The sequence below is a fragment of the Globicephala melas genome, chromosome 8 (assembly GCF_963455315.2).
Source record: "Globicephala melas chromosome 8, mGloMel1.2, whole genome shotgun sequence".
Lineage (NCBI taxonomy): Eukaryota > Metazoa > Chordata > Mammalia > Artiodactyla > Delphinidae > Globicephala > Globicephala melas.
The window spans coordinates 39,372,951-39,392,057 of record NC_083321.1 but is presented as its reverse complement, the minus strand read 5'-3'; the positions used below and the strand labels follow the sequence as shown (position 1 = coordinate 39,392,057).

The window sequence follows — 19,107 nt, the reverse complement described above, 5'->3', positions numbered from 1 at the left end:
AAGGGGGAAGAAAAAGTTCTGCTGAGAGTAGATCAATAATTATCTGCACATCTTCTCTTTTCCTGGGCTTGAAATCGTGGCCTTTCTGAGCCAAAGGGAACATACACGTCTATGGAATTAATTCAGTGACATTGCCACAGTTGAGAAAATGAGTAAGAGATGGAGCAGGCATAGATAATGAAATAGCCTGAAAGCAATGGAAAGATCTATACCTGCGTATGTTTTCCAGCTATCTGGAGACCTGGTTGTTTTTTGCTTAACCGAATGCTCTATTTAAGAAACCAGAAATCAGTTATGACAGTCAAGTTGTAAGATTTGACAATCTGTTTGGTGATCACAATCTATACACTAACAACAAAAAATCAGGAGGAGATATTAAGGAAACGATCCCATTTACCATCACAACAAAAAGAATAAAATACTTAGGAACAAACCTACCTAAGGAGGCAAAAGACTGGTACTCAGAAAAGCATAAAACACTGATGAAAGAAATCAAAGATCACATAAACACATGGAGAAATATACCATGCTCTTGGATTGGAAGAATCAATATTGTGAAAATAACTATACTACCCAAAGCAATCTACAGATTCAGTGCAATCCCTTTCAAACTACCAATGGCATTCGTCACAGAATTAGAACAAAAAATTTTACAGTTTGTATGGAAACACAAAAGACCCCAAATAACCAAAGCAATCTTGAGAAAGAAAAACGGAGCTGGAGGAATCAGGTTCCCCAACTTCAAACTATACTACAAAGCTACAGTATTCAAGACAGTATGGTACTGGCACAAAAACAGAAATATAGAACAACGGTACAGGATAGAAAGCCCAGAGATAAACACACGCACCTATGGTCACCTAATTTATGACAAAGGAGATAAGAACATACAATGGAGAAGAGACAGTCTCTTCAATAAGTGGTGCTGGGAAAACTGGACGGCTACATGTAAAAGAATGAAATTAGAACTTTACCTAATACCATACACAAAAATAAACTCAAAATGGATTAAAGACCTAAATGTAAGACCAGACACTATAAAACTCTTAGAGGAAAACATAGGAAAAACACTCTTTGACATAAACCACAGCAAGATCTTTTTTGACCCACCTCCTAGAGTAATGAAAATAAAAACAAAAATAAATAAATGGGACCTAATGAAACTTAAACGCTTTTGCACAGCAAAGGAAACCATAAACAAGACAAAAAGACAACCCTCAGAATGGCAGAAAATATTTGCAAATGAAGCAATGGACAAAGGATTAACTTCCAAAATATACAAGCAGCTCAATATCAAAAAAAATAAACAACCCAATTAAAAAATGGGCAGAAGACCTATATAGACATTTCTCCAAAGAAGACATACAGATGGCCAAAAGGCACATGAAAAGATGCTCAACAACACTAATTATTAGAGAAATGCAAATCAAAACTACAATGAGGCAGTTTCTGACCTCACACTGGTCAGAATGGCCATCATGAAAAAAATCTACAAGCGATAAATGCTGGATGTGGAGAAAAGGGAAACCCTTTTGCACTGTTGGTGGGAATGTAAATTGATACAGCCACTATGGAGAACAGTATGGAGGGTCCTTAAAAGACTAAAAATAGAACTACCATATGACCCAGCAATCCCACTACTGGGCATATACCCTGAGAAAACCATAATTCAAAAGGACACATGTACCCCAACTTTCACTGGAGCACTATTTACAGTAGCCAGGACATGGAAACAACCTAAATGTCCAATGACAGATGAATGGAGAAAGAAGATGTGGTGCACATATACAATGGAATATTACTCAGCCATAAAAAGGAACAAAATTGGGTCATTTGTACAGATGTGGATGGATCTAGAGTCTGTCATACAGAGTGAAGTAAGCCAGAAAGAGAAAAACAAATGTATAGTAATGCATATATGTGGAATCTAGAAAAATGGTACAGATGAACCTATTTGTAGGCCAGGAATAGAGACGTAGATGTAGAGAACGGACATGTGGACATAGCGGGGGAAGGGAAGGGAGGGAGATTAGGTTTGACATAAATACACTACCATGTGTAAAATAGAGAGCTAGTAGGAACCTGCTGTATAGCACAGGGAGTGCAGCTCAGTGCTCTGTCAGGACCTAGATGGGTGGGATGGGGAGGGGTGGGAGGGAGGTCCAAGAAGGAGGGGATATAGGTATACATATAGCTGATTCATTTAATTGTACAGCAGAAACTAACACAACATTGTAAAGCAGTTTTACTCCAATAAAAAAAAAAGAAACCAGAAATCAGTTATGACTGTCAAGTTGTAAGATTTGATGATCTGTGTGGTGATCACAACCTATAAGGTGAACACAGAAGGATAGATATCTCCTCCTTTTCTGTTACCTGCATTTTTTAAAGTAAAATAATAAAGTTAATTATAAAAGCAATGCACCCTCTTCCAGTCTTTTTTAAAATGCCTATTTTTATGTAGCTGAGATTATACTGTATTTACATTATTATGTTCTAGGGGTTTTTTTTCCACCTGATGTTACATTGAAAGCATTATCCTAAATCATGAAAACTTATTTGTCAGTATTGCGTTTAACAGTCTATAACAGCTGATCACATGAATATACCATAATAAATTTAACAATTTTCTTAATATTGAAAACCAGGGTTCTTTCAATGTATATTTAAAATTTTTAACTAATTTTCTTATACAAAAGCAATAAGTGTTAGAAAAAAATTTTAAAACTAACCTAAAACAATAAAAAATAGTTTATAATTCTACTACCCAAAGTCATTTGCCTTTGTACTCTTAACCACTTGAGGTATACTATATATCACAAATCTGGGTCTCCATGGTCAGAGCCCAATTGTATTGAGAAGGAAAGATATTGTATTGATATAGAGGCCAAGGTCCTAAACATAGAGTTCAGATTACATCTTCTACTGAACTGCCAATAACCTGAGCTTTCCTCCCACAAGGGATCCCTAGGAATTCCAGGGTATATTTCGACCCTAAAATGGAGTCCATGAAAGGGCCCTGCCAGAGACCAGTGTATGTGATGATACACAATAAATGAAATCAGACAGTCTTAACAGAAAAATATCTGTTGTGTGGAGGCCAACTTCAAAAGCCCAACTTCATTTTTCTTTGCCCAGGTGTCCACCCTTGCATTACACATATTCCAGCCACAAGCTGGAAGTCCTCCAATGGTAGACTACATGTTTGCTCTATGACTGTGGATCTGACCTGGTCTAACTGAACTGCTAAGACTAACCTCTGGCTGGAACCCAATATCTCACTTTTGCCTACTCCTCTGGGCTTTTCCACAGACAAATTTCAGGTCACCTAACAGTTTCTCCACTCCATCTAACCTTCAAACATAAAATCTAGAAATCTGAGTCTGCACAAAGAATTACACAGAATAGAGTGGAGAGGAAACTTGGAACTAGTTTTTCTTTTTCTCAAACCTCTGTTATTTATCACTAAAGAAGGTAACAGCTTCCTACCCATGTGCACGTTCTTGCTCTCCATCACCTTCTGCTTCTAAGCTCATTCTTCTACCACTATAACCATGTTGATCCCTTCAAACCCCAGCCTCCAGCTACTAAACTGATTATTTGGGAGCCTTCATAACATTCAAAATTCTCACCGAAATGCAGGTCGGGGGAAGGAGGGGCTGACAGCCACAGAAATAAAGGTCCTTTAGTACAAACAAATACCTGAAGCAGCAGCTGGAGATCCTTCTTCTCCCAGAAGTTTCAGTTCTCTGATTGTCTCCTTAGACACCATTCAGTTATACTAATCCTAAAGTGCCCTGTATTTAACTAATTCTATACATATTAACAAACAATTTCTGCCACATCCAGCCTTAAAAACGCTAAACTAGGACTTACATCTTTTATTAAATAACAGTACATAAGTTATGTTTTTCCATTTGGGTAACTGGTTCCTGACATCATCACAACTTTTGAAATGGAACAAAAGTTATTGGACAATCAAAAGTAAAATCAGTTTTCTTGGGTTTCCCTCTCCCCCTTTTCCTATGAATAATACAACTAAAGAATGTATAAGGAAGAGCCAACATTTGCATGGCTGGGAAATGAATGATGTTATTACAGCACAAAACAAGCATGGCCTGTTAGAGTTCTTTAGAACAGTAACTCCACCTTGTCAACATGTTCAAGCAGCAGCCAAGTCAGCCTAGCTGAGAGCTCTTTCCAGCTGCACTAATCTCAGCCACTGTAGAAAACTCATCTGTAGACATTTTAAGATAAAAATCTTCCACTGAAGTGTGTGTTTAACAAAAGTCATGACTGTGACCTGAGGTTGGACTTTACTCTTTATTCTGATCTGTGAATTCCTTAACTTTCATTGTTTACTGTGACAACTTTAATATTTTCTTAATGGATTGGGTGGCAGATAAAATGAATTCAGCGTCTCACAGTGAGACATTACACCTTTTGCATCATTTATTTTCTTTTATTCTGAAGAAGTAAAAATATCTGACTCTAACATTAATAACTTTAAGTGGGAGTTACCTTATGTGAATTAAAAATGGTTATGTCAGTATATCCTTTCAAAATTTAAAAGATATTTCCCTGTGCTATATCAAGTGTCACACAGTATATCAATTTTTATTTCCCATCTCTCAAGTCTGGTATGCATACTGTTTAACTTCTTAAATTCTAAGTATAGACATAATTCACAAAAGCTGGGCAAATGCTTGACTTACAGGAGATGGCATACATAAGATTTATATGAACAACTTTATTTTAAACAAGAAGACTTTTGCATTTTGTGCTGCTACATCGCTAACTTCATCTGTGTATTTAAAAAAAGCTATAAAATAAATTGGAAAGGTTCATTTACTATCCCACAGGCATTACTGATCTAATAGAAAAGCCCATTTTAGTGTGAAAAGTAAGAATTTGACCCTATTTTCCAGAATAAAATGCCACATCCCCTTTTAGACATTCGCCAGGCAGCTCTAATTCTTGGTCAACCATTTCTGAGTACCTGATAAACCTTACTGTTCTCTTACTGAGAACTGAAATAGCTCTCATTTGGCAGCCAGAGAAAATTTTTGCTTTCTTTTCCTCTAGATTACCCTGGTGATAATAATTGATTATAGCGCATCCACATTGATTATCCTATATTCACGTCACTAATTTGTGGGTTCTAAATGTGCATATGTATGTAGACATAAACATGCTTACACATGCAGACACAAAATATGTACATGTGCTTTCTCTCTTTTTTTTTAATAGCTCTATATTGGAGTATAATTGCTTCACAATACGGTGTTAGTTTCTGTTGCACAACAAAGCAAATCAGCCATATGCATACACATGTCCCCATATCCCCTCCCTCTTGCGCCTCCCTCCCATCCTCCCTATTCTACCCCTCTAGGTCATCGCAAAGCACCGAGCTAATCTCCCTGTGCTATGCTGCTGCTTCCCACCAGCCAACTATCTTACATTTGGTAGTGTATATGTGTCGATGCTACTCTCACTTCGCCCCAGCTTCACCCTCCCACCCCATGTCCTCAAGTCCATTTTCTATGTCTATCTTTTTATTCCTGCCCTGCAACTAGGTTCATCAGAACCTTATTTTTTTTTTTTTAGATTCCATATATGTGCGTTAGCATACGGTATTTGTTTTTCTCTTTCTGACATACTTCACTCTGTATGACAGACTCTAGGTCCATCCACCTCACTACAAATAACTCAATTTCGAACAGCTCATGGAGCTCAATATCAAAAAAACAATCCAGTTAAAAAATGGGCAGAAGACCTAAATAGACATTTCACCAAGGAAGATATACAGATGGGCAAGAGGCACATGAAAAGATGCTCAACATCACTAATTATTAGAGAAATGCAAATCAAAACTACAATGAGGTATCATCTCACGCCACTCAGAATGTCCATTAACAAAAAATCTAGAAACAATAAATGCTGGAAAGGGTGTGGTGAAAAGGGAACCCTCCTACACTTTTGGTGGGTATGTAAATTGATACAGCCACTATGGAGAACAGTATGGAGGTTCCTTAAAAAACTAAAAATAGAACCACCATATGACTCAGCAAACCCACTACTGGGCATATACCCTGTTTCTCTTTTAAGGACTCTGAAATTATTCCTATAGCTCATACATAAGAATGACAACAACAATAATGATAGTGATAGATAAAATGCATTGAGCACTTAGTAGGGTTTTTTAAGATGATGATCTCTAATCCCAGAACTGGTAAGGTACTATCATTATTCATCTTTTAGGAACTAGGAGATGCAGGCTCAGAAACATTAGGTAACTTTTGTCACAGCTAGTAAGTAGCAAAACATGTCACAGAGCTAATAAGTAGTAGAACTGCAATTTAAATCTTGATTTATTTGTCCCTGATACTTGTGCTGCTTCTACAAAAATTTTAAATTACATACACTCTGAAGCAATGCATTTTATCCTTTTTACCTCCTATTTATATGTACAAATCTAGCTTAAAAGTGCATTCAGATTCATACATTCCTCATATATGTAAAATGTAATCAATTTCACAGAAAAAATAATTTTAAACACCTTAAAAAATGACAGGTTGATGTCCTGGGTCAAAACTCATTCTGTTTTGACAGTGGAAGTCAAAAAGCTTCTGAGTATTTATTTTCTAAAAGTTTTTGTCTTATTGTGAAAGACTATGCTTCATTTTTATTTTAAATACCTTCTCCCAAAGGCACAAATCTAATGTCAACACATTCCTGTCTTGCCAATATACCCATATGTAAATAAAAATCAAGTTATTAGAAAACTAAATTTATTAAAATTATTTAAACCATGATCCATTATAAGCTTTCTAGCTATTAAGTAAAATAGCTATGACCAAAGTCAAAAGTATATTTCAACTGCTCAAGGATTATTTGTTATGCCCCAACCCTCAGTCCATTTTTATATAGATAGATAGATAGATGAATAGTCCAAACAATTTAGAGTTCACATTTAATCATTTAATCTGCATTACACTATACAGAGCAGTTTTTCTTAATCCTGATTGTCTGCTAGAATCATCTAGAGAGCTTTTAACAGTCCCCATCTGGGACTGTACCCCAGACCAATTAAATCGGAACCTCTACAGTGGGACCAAGGCATCAGTATTTTTAAAAGGCTTCCAAGTGATTACAAGGTACAATCAAGGTTGAGAACCACTGGCATCAAATGCTGTCACTCACTGCTCCCTTTTATCAGCTGCAGAAGGTAGCTATAAAAACAGGTATTAACATTAAAGGGGACTGATCCTCAATATAGAGACATATCACTTTTAAGCCCCCAGCAAGTAATATAATTAGCTAAGAAGTTTATATGTAAAAACCAAGAGTCACTCATCCATAAATACATTTCATACCACATTACAAAAAGATTCCGGTTATGTTCTTTTTATCTCTTTCCTTGTGGGCATGCAGCCACAGTTATAGTAGTCCTGAGATATAAACTGATTCTAATGGGCAATCTTCAATTTTTTTCCATTTAAGGATAAAGAGAATGTAATGAGATTTTAGATGTTAGGTATTATTATCCACATTTTACAAACTGGAAAACTAAAGTGCACTAAGATTTATTCAAATCACAAAAAGGGCAAATTGAGATACATCCTGGAATGTTGGAAATAGTACTAGACTAGAAGTCAAAGAAAGTTGGGTTCCACTCATGGCTCTGACAACATGTAGCTTTTTAAACCTGGACGAGTCTGTTGTCTATGCCTCAGTTTCCTTGTATAAAGTAAAGGATTTGGACTAGCGAAAGAGTTCCAAAGAAATTTCAAAGAAAAACAAAAGTGGGGGACTTACACATATTTGGGAACTTTTTATTTTACCAACTAAAACTACTGGAAAACAAAGAAACAAAGCACATACCATCTATTATCACCTGTGCTTCATAAAAGGAAAGGACATTTTAATTCCAAAAAAGTAGAAAAAACATAATCTCAGGGTTATTTTTAACTCACTATATTGCTGTACGATAGGAATAGCTACCCACCCTACCCCCAATCAGTGAGGGAGAACCACGAGGACCTCTAGAGGATGTGTCCAAGTTTAACATTCTGTGAAGTAGAAGAATGGAGGGGGAACATTTAACATCTCTCAGTGTAGTGCTCTTTCAAGAGTTTCTTAAAATTCCATCATTAAAGAACTACCTTTTTAATTTTTGCCATATCCAAGTACTCAGTTCTTATTTACTTAAAGTTTTATTTAAATTGACCTTTTCTTTGGCTTCCCTGGTGGCACAGTGGTTGAGAGTCCACCTGTCGATGCAGGGGACATGGGTTCGTGCCCCGGTCCAGGAGGATCCCACATGCCACGGAGCGGCTGGGCCCGTGAGCCATGGCCGCTGAGCCTGCGCGTCTGGAGCCTGTGCTCTGCAACGGGAGAGGCCACCACAGTGAGAGGCCCGCGTACCGCCAAAAAAAAAAAAAAAAAAAAAAAAAATTGACTTTTTTTTTTGCTTAAATACATTTATTTCGATAGCACTACCTCAAATAGAAAACCAATAGAAAATCACTTGTCATAATTAGTAGATAACAATGAAAATAAATGTTTTACTTGATTTTATTTAAATTCTAAGCTAAGCACTATTGCCTCCAAAGGCTCTGAGACTAAGATGATCTCTCTCTCTTATAAAGAGAGATTAGCACATCCTAGAAAGGTATTAAAGTGTGCTAACACTAAACTGAGCCCTGAATGTAATCAGAGAGATCAAAGGAAAAACAGAAAAGAGCTGCTTTTTCCTTGGGGAATTGATACAGTGTTATGTAATGTCATATGCTGGCACCACCTGGATCAACTGCCCACTGGGCTCCATAGCCTCCTGCCCGTGAAGAGGTAATGCACTCTCTCATTTTCATTAATCCCAGAAGGAAGCAGAGACTTTGGTTTCCCTGCATTTTCAGTATCACTGATTTGAGAGGGAGCTGGGGAGTAAAGTCTGAGAGATAAGAAGTAGATAAGATAGAGGACGGAGGGTCACCAAAGAGGGTTGGGGAAATTGAAGGATAGTGTATGAAAAGCATTGAGATTCACCATCAGGCTCTTGTCAGCTGAATGAGATCTTTGCCATAAGGCCACATTTAGAAAATAAGTAGCAAGCTGATTAATAATTCCGTATAGCAGCTCAAAGGACCTGGTCCAGTATCACCTCTTTTTACTTCTAGATCCACTCCAACTTTAACAGTCTAGCATGATTAACTCACGCAGTTTCTAATCCACAGTGATAATTTATATTTTTTATCTAAGGCCCTTGCTATTCATGAATTATAGCAGCTTTACCTTTTCTTTCTTTTTTTTTTTTTTAGCGGTACGTGGGCCTCTCACTGTTGTGGCCTCTCCTGCTGCGGAGCACGGGCTCCGGACGCGCAGGCTCAGCAGCCATGGCTCACGGGCCCAGCTGCTCCGCGGCATGTGGGATCCTCCCGGACCGGGGCACGAACCCGTGTCCCCTGCATCGGCAGGCGGACTCTCAACCACTGCGCCACCAGGGAAGCCCCCCTATTCTTTATAATTCAGAAACTTCATTATTAAAATGTTAGAAGCAGGCTATACAGCATCTATCATTACTTAAAAAGTTAATTCTATTACATAAAAGAAATAATTAGATTTGCATTTTTATCTTGGTTTTAAACATCCAAAGAAGATCATAACAGCCTGCCCATGGGCAATTAAAAATCGCATACAGCAGAAAAATAGAGAGAGGAGAGAGGGTCTGTTTTTCCTGGCTAATTCATGGTTGAAGATAGAATTACAAAATATTTTAAGGGTTTGCTGAAGCTGGGGGCTAATCCTAGACTTCTAAGCTTTGTTTATAACTCTCATTTCATTGCAGGAGAGTATCAGATACATGTACAATGCCAATAGAAGTATCAAATTACTTTCAGTGGGTTTATTTGGTCCTGTTCAGAGGCTGTTGAAAGGAGATCTGTTACCTGATCAATAACACCCGAAAAAGGACTATTTGCTAGAGCCAAAACAGGAGCAGTGTAATTGCTTTTTGTTTATCAATGCTAAATACAATTAACAAAGAGATACAACATATACAACACAAGACAGAGGAACTATGTGAGACTGGCAGGCCCCTTACTTTACTTACTGTTCAGCCAGTTCCAAAGGACAATAAATGCAAGGTCCAGCTCTTAAAATTAGAGGTCATTTAGATACTTAATGATGAAGCATATCTTCAAATATATATCTATTATTATTATGCTGGCAAAAAATTAATTAACCAGGTCATGCAGGCCATGATGGCTAATGTACAAAGTAATTATTTCTGATCTTTAGACAACTACTTCACATGAAAAGGTAGTCCTTATTCTGCTCAGCAGATACCTGAAATGCCTGTAGTTAATCATACTGAAGGAAACAAAAGGCAAGGTTTATCTCCTTAAAAGGTGAGAGTACATTTCAAATTATTCTGTTTACTGGTTTAAGAACAATCACCTCCCTGCTCATAATATCGATATGTCTACTGGTTACGTAGGAAGAAAGGAGAACACATATTTAATGGCACTCAACCACATGACAAATACACAGAGACACACAAAATACGTGAATAGCACAAATGAATATATTATAATCAAAAAAGAAAACACTATATATGAAAAATACTCACATACTCTAAAGAATAGAGTGAAGCTTCAGTGAGGAGACAAACATTTGGCTGTGTAAATAAGCAGTATGTATTAGAGCATTTAAAAGAGAAAGTTTTCAGATAAGAGAGAGTATCTGCAAAGCAGCAGCAATGGCATTAGTTCAGGCCTTCCACAGGTTGAGTTCACCATCTAATTCATGTATTAAATTGTGAGGGAAGGACAATGAATATTATATACTAATCATAAAGAGTAACAAAGAACTGAGCTAAGAATTTCAAGTTTCACAATTTTACCCAAAAAAGGTATATGTATATGAGTTGACTAAATCATTGGCTCTGGCCCAGGAGGCCAAGTGCCCAAATAAAATCCCAACCAATCAGTCCCTTCTTAAGAGACCATTGTTGTTTGGTCAGTGATGTGAGGCGAGGATGCCACCTGTACAGAGGGGTCTAAAGAGATATGAATATTTGGATCACACCATTCATGTCTGAAAAAGTAAGTTTCTCACAGAGATAATAAGGTGAATTCTCTTGCAAAGATTCAGTTCTAGCAACGAAATGCCATTGTTAAATATGTTCCTACTGACATGCTATCAAAACCAAAGAATGTGGTATATTGTATCCATGAAGAATATCTTTAGATTCAAAAACCATGACATGGTCAAATGAGGTTAGATGAATAAATATATGGACGGATCAAGAAATCAAGATTTATAAAATATTTTCTGGTTTGCTTAGATTAGACTTACATTTAATGTTTGATTAAAATGCTATAAATATGTGTTGATATGCCCAATGGATTCAAACTGAATTTTGTTTCCTAGTCAACATAACTCATAAGTAAAATGCTTCAAAAGATTGGCTAAGATACTATGGTGTGGGAGAAAGAGGAAGAAATTACTAAAGCAGTTATTTGTCCTTTGGAATTATAACATGAGAATCAACATTCCCAAATCCAAGGATCCATATTCCATGATCTATTAGTTTTGCTATCCACAAAGTTGATAAAAACTGTGCTATTTCTGTCTTGGAAATATCAAAAATGTCTATTTTGGGCTCCATATCCGGGGAATTACTTAATATGTAACAAATTAGAGGAATCGCCATTTTCCCCAAAGCACCAACAGAGGGATTTGAATTCACTAAGCAAACAGCCTCCTAAAAGATCTGTTGACATTAAAGAATTTTAATAATCATTTAAAGTTATTAACCTGATTTTTAAATAGTAAAAATTGACTCATCGAAAGTGTAAAAACATTAGCTCACAAAATCATTCATCTTATGGTTTCAACATGGCTTAAAGACCATATATGGTCTTAAAAGTATCCCTTTAAAAATTTAATTAGAATCTACCAAGGCAAAATTACATTAAAATTATATTAAAGGAAAAACTATATAAATGAAATAATTTTTAACTAGAATAAGTTTTGAAGGACTGCAAATAAAATAAGCACATGGACTTTTACAATACTATCTGTTTTTTTTTTTTTTTGGCGGTACACGGGCCTCTCGCTGTTGTGGCCTCTCCCGTTGCAGAGCACAGGCTCCGGACGCGCAGGCTCAGCAGCCATGACTCACGGGCCCAGCCGCTCCGCGGCGTGTGGGACCTTCCCGGACCAGGGCACGAACCCGTATCCCCTGCATCGGCAGATGGACTCTCAACCACTGCACCACCAGGGAAGCCCTGCAATACTATCTTAATCATGCCTTTTCCTATCGCTAATGAAAGATCCTGCTTTTCAGTGTGCAAACCACCCAGGTTTTCATTTGTTTCCATTATAACAGACCCAGATGTGTTTGTGTGTGGTTGTTATAAGAGGTTAGACACTCTTCCCTTTCTTTCTAGTACAGCTTGCAAATTTCAAAACAACAGTACTGATTCAGAAGTCAGCATTCTGAACTAGAAGTAAAGAATAATCTTTAAATGTATTATTTAGATCTATGTATCCCACCTGATACTTGGGATCTGTGGCCAATTGCCATGGCTTAATCTTGCTGACCATGTTAGCAAATAGGTTCTAGGATACAAGATTTTAAAAGAAGGAAGAAGTTCAAACTTGGGATCTCAAATTGTCACTGTATTCATTTGTTTTCAGAAGAGAAAGGTTTTGTATTTACTATCTTACTCTGTTTTGTTTTCAAAAGGGAGAATGTTTCATGATAGAAAAATGTTTGAAGCATTTCTTAAATCTCATATTTTGCTCAAATTAAAATTAGTCTAACAACAGTCTCTCTCCTAAATTTGATCACGCCTATGGCTGGTCAAAAAACTTATTTGAAAATACAGTTAACCCATTCCCCTTCCAAAAAAACAACTAAAAGTCTGAATATCAAATACATGCTTTGTAAGTGTCAGAGATTAATATGTTTTGTGCAAGGAGAAGTGTTTTTCAGTATTTGAAAAATTCTTTGAATGGTCTCATGCTCGATAAGATAAATACTGACAAGATACGCAGTGAAGCTGTAGCTCAGGACAGAATAAACTATAAATATAGGTTATTGCCTCCTCTTATTTTTTAAAATATGAATTCCTGTTACAAAGAATCCCATATTTCTAAAATTAATGTAACTATTTTGAATCTCTCTATGATTTTATAATTTATACTGCTGAGATCAAGGTCTGATTAGCTTCAATTTTTAAAAATTTAAACAATGAGAAATATCTACAAATTTAAAAGCAATTAAACTTCTATTAAAACACTTGAAAAACCAACTTTCTTGTTTTCTCAGATTGAACATTCTGATGAATAATATTTTAAGATCATGACCTATAGTTTCCTGAAAAAGATATCAACTTTATATAGTCAAGTTATAACTATAAAATCATATGTAATCAATAAATGCCTATAATATTTCATTAAAATACTTTGATTTTGTTGCTATTCATCTGAGATCCTCAGTACAACAGGCAAATGTCAATTAAGACAGTCAGTTCCTGCAAACAACTTTGGACTAAGAAGTGAAATATGTTCAAAATAAACAAAGAAGTAAGTAATAAAGAGGTAGTAAAAACATTAATAGTAAGTAACTGATATGAGAACATCTCAGGGAATTTCTTCCATTTCTGCTTTACAAATAGGAGAAACAGAGAGAACTAAATGATCGGGTTAGGTTATTTAACACCTACTGAGTTCTTAGAGAGGGATCTAGAGAAAAATGTAGGAAGCCACAGGCTAAAAATCTTGACCTTAGCAGTGGGAGACACATTGAAAATTCTAATAAGGGCAGAACAAGGGAACACCTGGACAGTTATTTAATTAAGGATCTCAGCATGAGTCATGAGATACCAGGATGAGAAATTATTTCAAGATTTAATTATAAAGGCTGACTGTCCCAAACGCCAGAGATATACCGTCTCCTCTATGTTTGGATTCTTTATTTTGAAACATACAGACTTGAGTATGGAATATAGAATCAGAACTAACTAAAACAGCAACAATAACAACAAACACTGGTTAAGACCTCCTAGTAAAGACAGCTAGAAGAAATGCCAAATTAGGTACAGGTACTTCTTCAGGCACCAAATTGGTATTTTAAATGCAGTGACTACTACCTGGAACACTAAGTGTGATTACAAAATGAAGCAAGAATCTAAGTTAAAATCACTGGCTTTCATCAGTGAGGTGAAATAAGGTATGACTTTATGTAAATGATTTTTTTTAAATATAGGAAGGTGTGATACTAATCTCAAGGAAAGGACTAATATAATTCAGAATATACTGCCCCAACTAGGCTGAATCATAGATCCCAGTGGTTAGAAAATATCTACAGCAACCAAGAGAAACCCAGAGACTGTGGTGGATACATATAACTCTGGGATCAATATTCCTGAGGATTAATCACCAGACAACCAGTTGCTTATTCTAAGGCTTTCTAGAAGTCACACACCTATGTTCCTATTCAAAAATGGAGACCACTTCCCTTACCTATGTCAAAAAGCTGTTAGCTGAATTAACCATCAAATCTCTAAAGGAATGACAGAAATCAGAATTCTTTCCCAGGCCCATGCAATTATGACCTATATATTGTGTTAACCTGCCACAAAAAAAAAAAAAAAGAGAAAAGAAAAGAAATGAAGAAAAAGAAAAGAAAGAAAAGAAAAGGAAAAGGAATTTCTAAAGTGTGTTACAATTATTCAAGAACAAGTTTTTCTTCCTTTCTAGACTATAAACTTCTTGAAGACAGACAATTACTTATTAATCTTTATGTTCCCTTCAGCACCTAGCAGAAATGCAGTTAATATCTGTTAAAGAACAAATTAATTATTACCAACCTTTTCCTAGGTCATAAGATTCTTCTCATAATTGGCCCAGACAGTCCTAACAAGCAAATAAACATAAGCTTCTACCCATGATACTATTAGATGGTAAAATATAAAGCAGCAGGTAGTTTGTGACAATAAAACTAGCATGTGTATGCTACCTTGGAAACCATTAGGTTTCCACCAGGTTGTGTTAGGCAAATGGCAGAAGGAAAAAAAGATAAGGTTTATTCTGCTTACGCAGCACATCAGAAAAGAATGCTTAGACTACCACCAAGTCGATATTTTCTACATCCACTTATACAATTGTATACAACATCCCTGAATAACAAATAGCTCTATTGGTGCTGTTTATAAGAGAAGGGTGCATTTGCAGCATTTTAAATTCCATTTTCAAGGAGAAAAGTATCTAAGTATAATCAGACGAGAGTAATAAAATACACTGACCTGGATCTGTTGCTGCAGGAGATTAATTTTGTGCTGCTGTTGCAGAAGTTGCTGCTGTTGTCTTGCAATCTATCAGAAATAAAGTTTCATTAAGTTAAAATGAAATGCTTACACCTTTGCCATTACCTCAGGTACATCTCCTGGTATTACAAGGATGCTTTACTGTACGTCTACATGAAAGAGTTCCTATAAAATGAGAGAGGCAGAATCAGAAAGTTGGAGAAAAGGAAATATTTCAAACAGGTACCATCTCTCTGCTTGCCCCTAAATCTTTACCTGTACATGAAAACTACCCCCTTGTATTACATTTGTGAGCAGTTCATCTATATCTGCACTGGTCATGTGGAAAGAATGGGAATTTCAAAATCTCATCCTTGAAGAATAAAAACAGGAAAACTCTGCCTACATTTTTCTAAGGAGCTTAATTTGTATTTAAAAAGTAAAATCTGTAAGCAAAGATAGGAAAGAACTTTCTATTACTTATAATATGGCCTACTTTGGTGAAACCTTTTCTACTGTAAAGACTTTCAGAACTGATAACACAAATATCGTCAAGGGAGTGCCAAAAAAATACAGCAAAAGGCAAAAACCTTTATCTTTTTTTGTTGATATAATGTGGAATGTACAAAGCATTTTTAAAAACAAACACAATTTAATATTTATTCACATCCTTTTGAGGGTAATGTGTTAGGTTTACAGTACAGGATCCACATACAAGTTTTGTATTCCCTGCTTCACCCAACAATCAAATTCAACATCTTAGCACATCATCTCATCTGTAAAAAGAAACATTAACTACTTAATGCAAGCCCTACTGAAGACTGAATCTGCCCCTCAGGAGAGCAGGGAACTTCTGTAGGATAATGGTGTTTACTATAAAACAGGAGTTAGGTGTCAGGCTACTTATTACCTCAAAATCTGAGCTGCTGGCGTTTGAAGCCCATTGGAATGCCCCTTAGTGAGAACACACTCACTGCCAACCTATGAAGCCAGAGAAAAAAATGGCCAGAAAGCACTTAGAAGGACTTGGTTTAGTGGTGCCCTATAGGCAAGAGTTATGTTCTTCCTATTTCTTCTATTTCCAAAATATTCTAGAATGGACAATGTTGGAAGTAGAAATGGATGTGAACCAGCCCTCAGCTGTATACTTCCTGAGTCCTTTTAATATTTTAGCATAGAGTAGAGGGACACACCCAAATCACATTCCTTTCAGCAGAAGATGACAAATAGCAATCTGCCCCCAAATGTGGCTCAATGGTTTCTGGTGATGACTGGTTCATTCTAGAAGTCATGATAAAGCTACCCCTAACGAAGGGTACAGGTTGAGAAATGGGATCACTCCTCCCCAAAGCTTTTTATAAGCAAAATGGAAACAGTATGTAATCAGTTTGGAAAGGCCCACTCTGCTTATCACCATTCAAATCAGAAATGGACAACTCACTCTGCAATTCTAGGTATACATGCTGGATCTCTGAATATTTATTTCCTCTTAGCCATCCAGTGAAACACCACTAGACATCTAATATTGATGGTCCCTCCTAAATGATAAAGTGCTGCATAGAAATGCATCCAAAACACCACCGTGCAATTACTATCATCCACTCTAGATGTATGGGTTTGACACAGTGAAGTATGGTACATAAGCACCATGTGGCTCAAATTCTGAATTTTATTTGCCAATCGGTTGAGCTACATGCTCGCTTCATTGAGCATGACAACCTAGTTTTAAGTGTCATTTAATTTTCATTTTGAAATATAATTACAAAGTGTTCACTGTAAGATACCACTCGTCTGCAAATGTGTCAAGATTAATTTGTGCTAGCTTATTCACAAGTGTCAATAGTTAATTACTGTGTCATCTCTGGATAGCTAAATGACATTCTAACTTCTGATTTTTTACAGTGTTCCTTTATGTTATTTTCCATTAGGGGCTGAGTCCATATTCCTACATGTGGGCAAATATTCAAGCATATAAAATACCAGACGTCACAACTCATTAAAATCAACAGAGCATATATTGCTCTATATACCCCTATAAAATACATTTAACTGAAAAGATAATTCCAGTAATAATGTCAGATTCCTAAAAACTGCACATTAATTTGGGTCTATCTGATCTAAAGCATCAGGGACTACTCTATAGGATCATTGTTATTAGATTAATGCACTCTTATGAGACAGGAAAAACATTTGGGAAAGTGATTTATTTTTTAAAAGATACACACAAACTTTGCTATTTTTCTCACTTCTAAATCAATGAAGTCAAATTCTTCCATGAGCCATGTGTTAATTTGTTTTTAATGATTTACCTATGCTATAAATAAAGTGACCATATAATTTATCATCCAAACCAGGACAACTTTTGCAAGTGGAAGAGGGGAGTATTAATAATTGCTTTGGAAAACAGACATTAGCCAGAGCTATTCTGGAAAAACTGAGACATATGGTCACCCTAGCTTGAACCAGTGAACTGAAAGATTCTCAAAGTTTTTCTAGACCAGGATCCTCCTTTTCTGGATGAGAGAAGAGTAAGGCCCAGAGAGAAGCGATTTACTCACGGTTAAGCTACATTGGGAATATACGTGATGCCTACATGAACAAGTCTCCCCAAGTAATTAATCAAATCCAAATGTTCTGGAACAATGTTATCATTTCAGTTATGCCCAGTTGCTATGACGCCTTTCTTTGTCCTCCACATATCCCCTCAGTATTCTCGGTGACCCTGGATTTCCAGAAGGCTTCTTTCTTTCATTCTTTTTTTAGGAAGGCTTATGACAAATAAACCAATCAATGTGATTACTCGCTGAGCTTGGCACATTCCACACCTCCAGTTCATCAGCTCCTTTTGCAGGGCTCACCTGTTCTTGCTGTTGGCGAGCAAGGTCCATTTGCTGCCGTTGTTTCTCAATTTGTGAGGCTGCCAGTTTTTTCTGTTCATCATGCGCTGCCAGGAGCTGCTCCCGTAAACTGATCAGCTGGGTAATCATGGTAGAGAGCTGCCGTTCTTTTTCTGCCAGGCTCTCAGGTGTACCTAAAATGGAAGCGAAAAGATATCTCACAAGTTTGAGACAATTCTGAACGAATTAGGGAAGCGAGTGGGTGGGCAGATTTAGAAAGGGACTACCCTAAGACACTTAAATATCTGGGACAATAACTGGAGGTCACTGTAAGTGCAGGAACTCTATGGAGTGGCAATGGAATAAACGCTAGGGTTAGTCATCACCCCTGCCAAGAGAAAGGACTGTTGCCAATAAAATTCTCACTCACTCTTCCCTCTTGCTCTTTAAAACAAAACAAAAGAAAACAAAACAGAACAACCTACTCCATTCTCTCCCTTTCACCACATTCCCCTTCCCTCCCCACCCAAATCTATCTGCTCAAGCTAGTAATCTTATGCTATTTAGTACCAAAGATTAGAAACTATGGGTTGTATTAATATTCTATAATCAACCTCTACCCTCAATGACTGACAGAGGACCTAAGACATAATAGGTGCTTAAATAATGTTACTTAGGAATTTTCTGATCACTGCCCTCATAAAATTTTTCTATTGTGCAAAGATCTGTCTCTGAATCTCAGAAGTCAGGGGTCACTCTTGGCCATGGGATGAGTGCTACAGAAAGAAAAAAAAATCTGTCTTGCCTCAGGTAAGAAAGAATTGAAACTGATTTTTTTTTCTGGTGAGGGGATCAAGCTAAAGTTCCCAAGATCATCCTTAAAGGCAATAATGTTGCTTGGGGGGCTCCCTCACCCCTTTGTCACTCTTCAAAAGGAAAAAACACATTCGAGG

General features: G+C 36.6%; 1 protein-coding gene across 1 annotated transcript in view; it reads right to left on the bottom strand.

Moving 5' to 3' along the window:
* SOX6 (SRY-box transcription factor 6) overlaps positions 1-19,107 on the bottom strand; it is a 397,267-nt gene that overhangs the window by 189,434 nt on the left and 188,726 nt on the right. Inside the window, exons 5-6 of the mRNA XM_060303470.1 lie at positions 18,176-18,348; positions 15,318-15,386 (exon numbers count right to left, since the gene is read on the bottom strand). Coding sequence (XP_060159453.1) covers positions 15,318-15,386; positions 18,176-18,348 — 242 coding nt within the window. The remainder of the gene's footprint in view (positions 1-15,317; positions 15,387-18,175; positions 18,349-19,107) is intronic.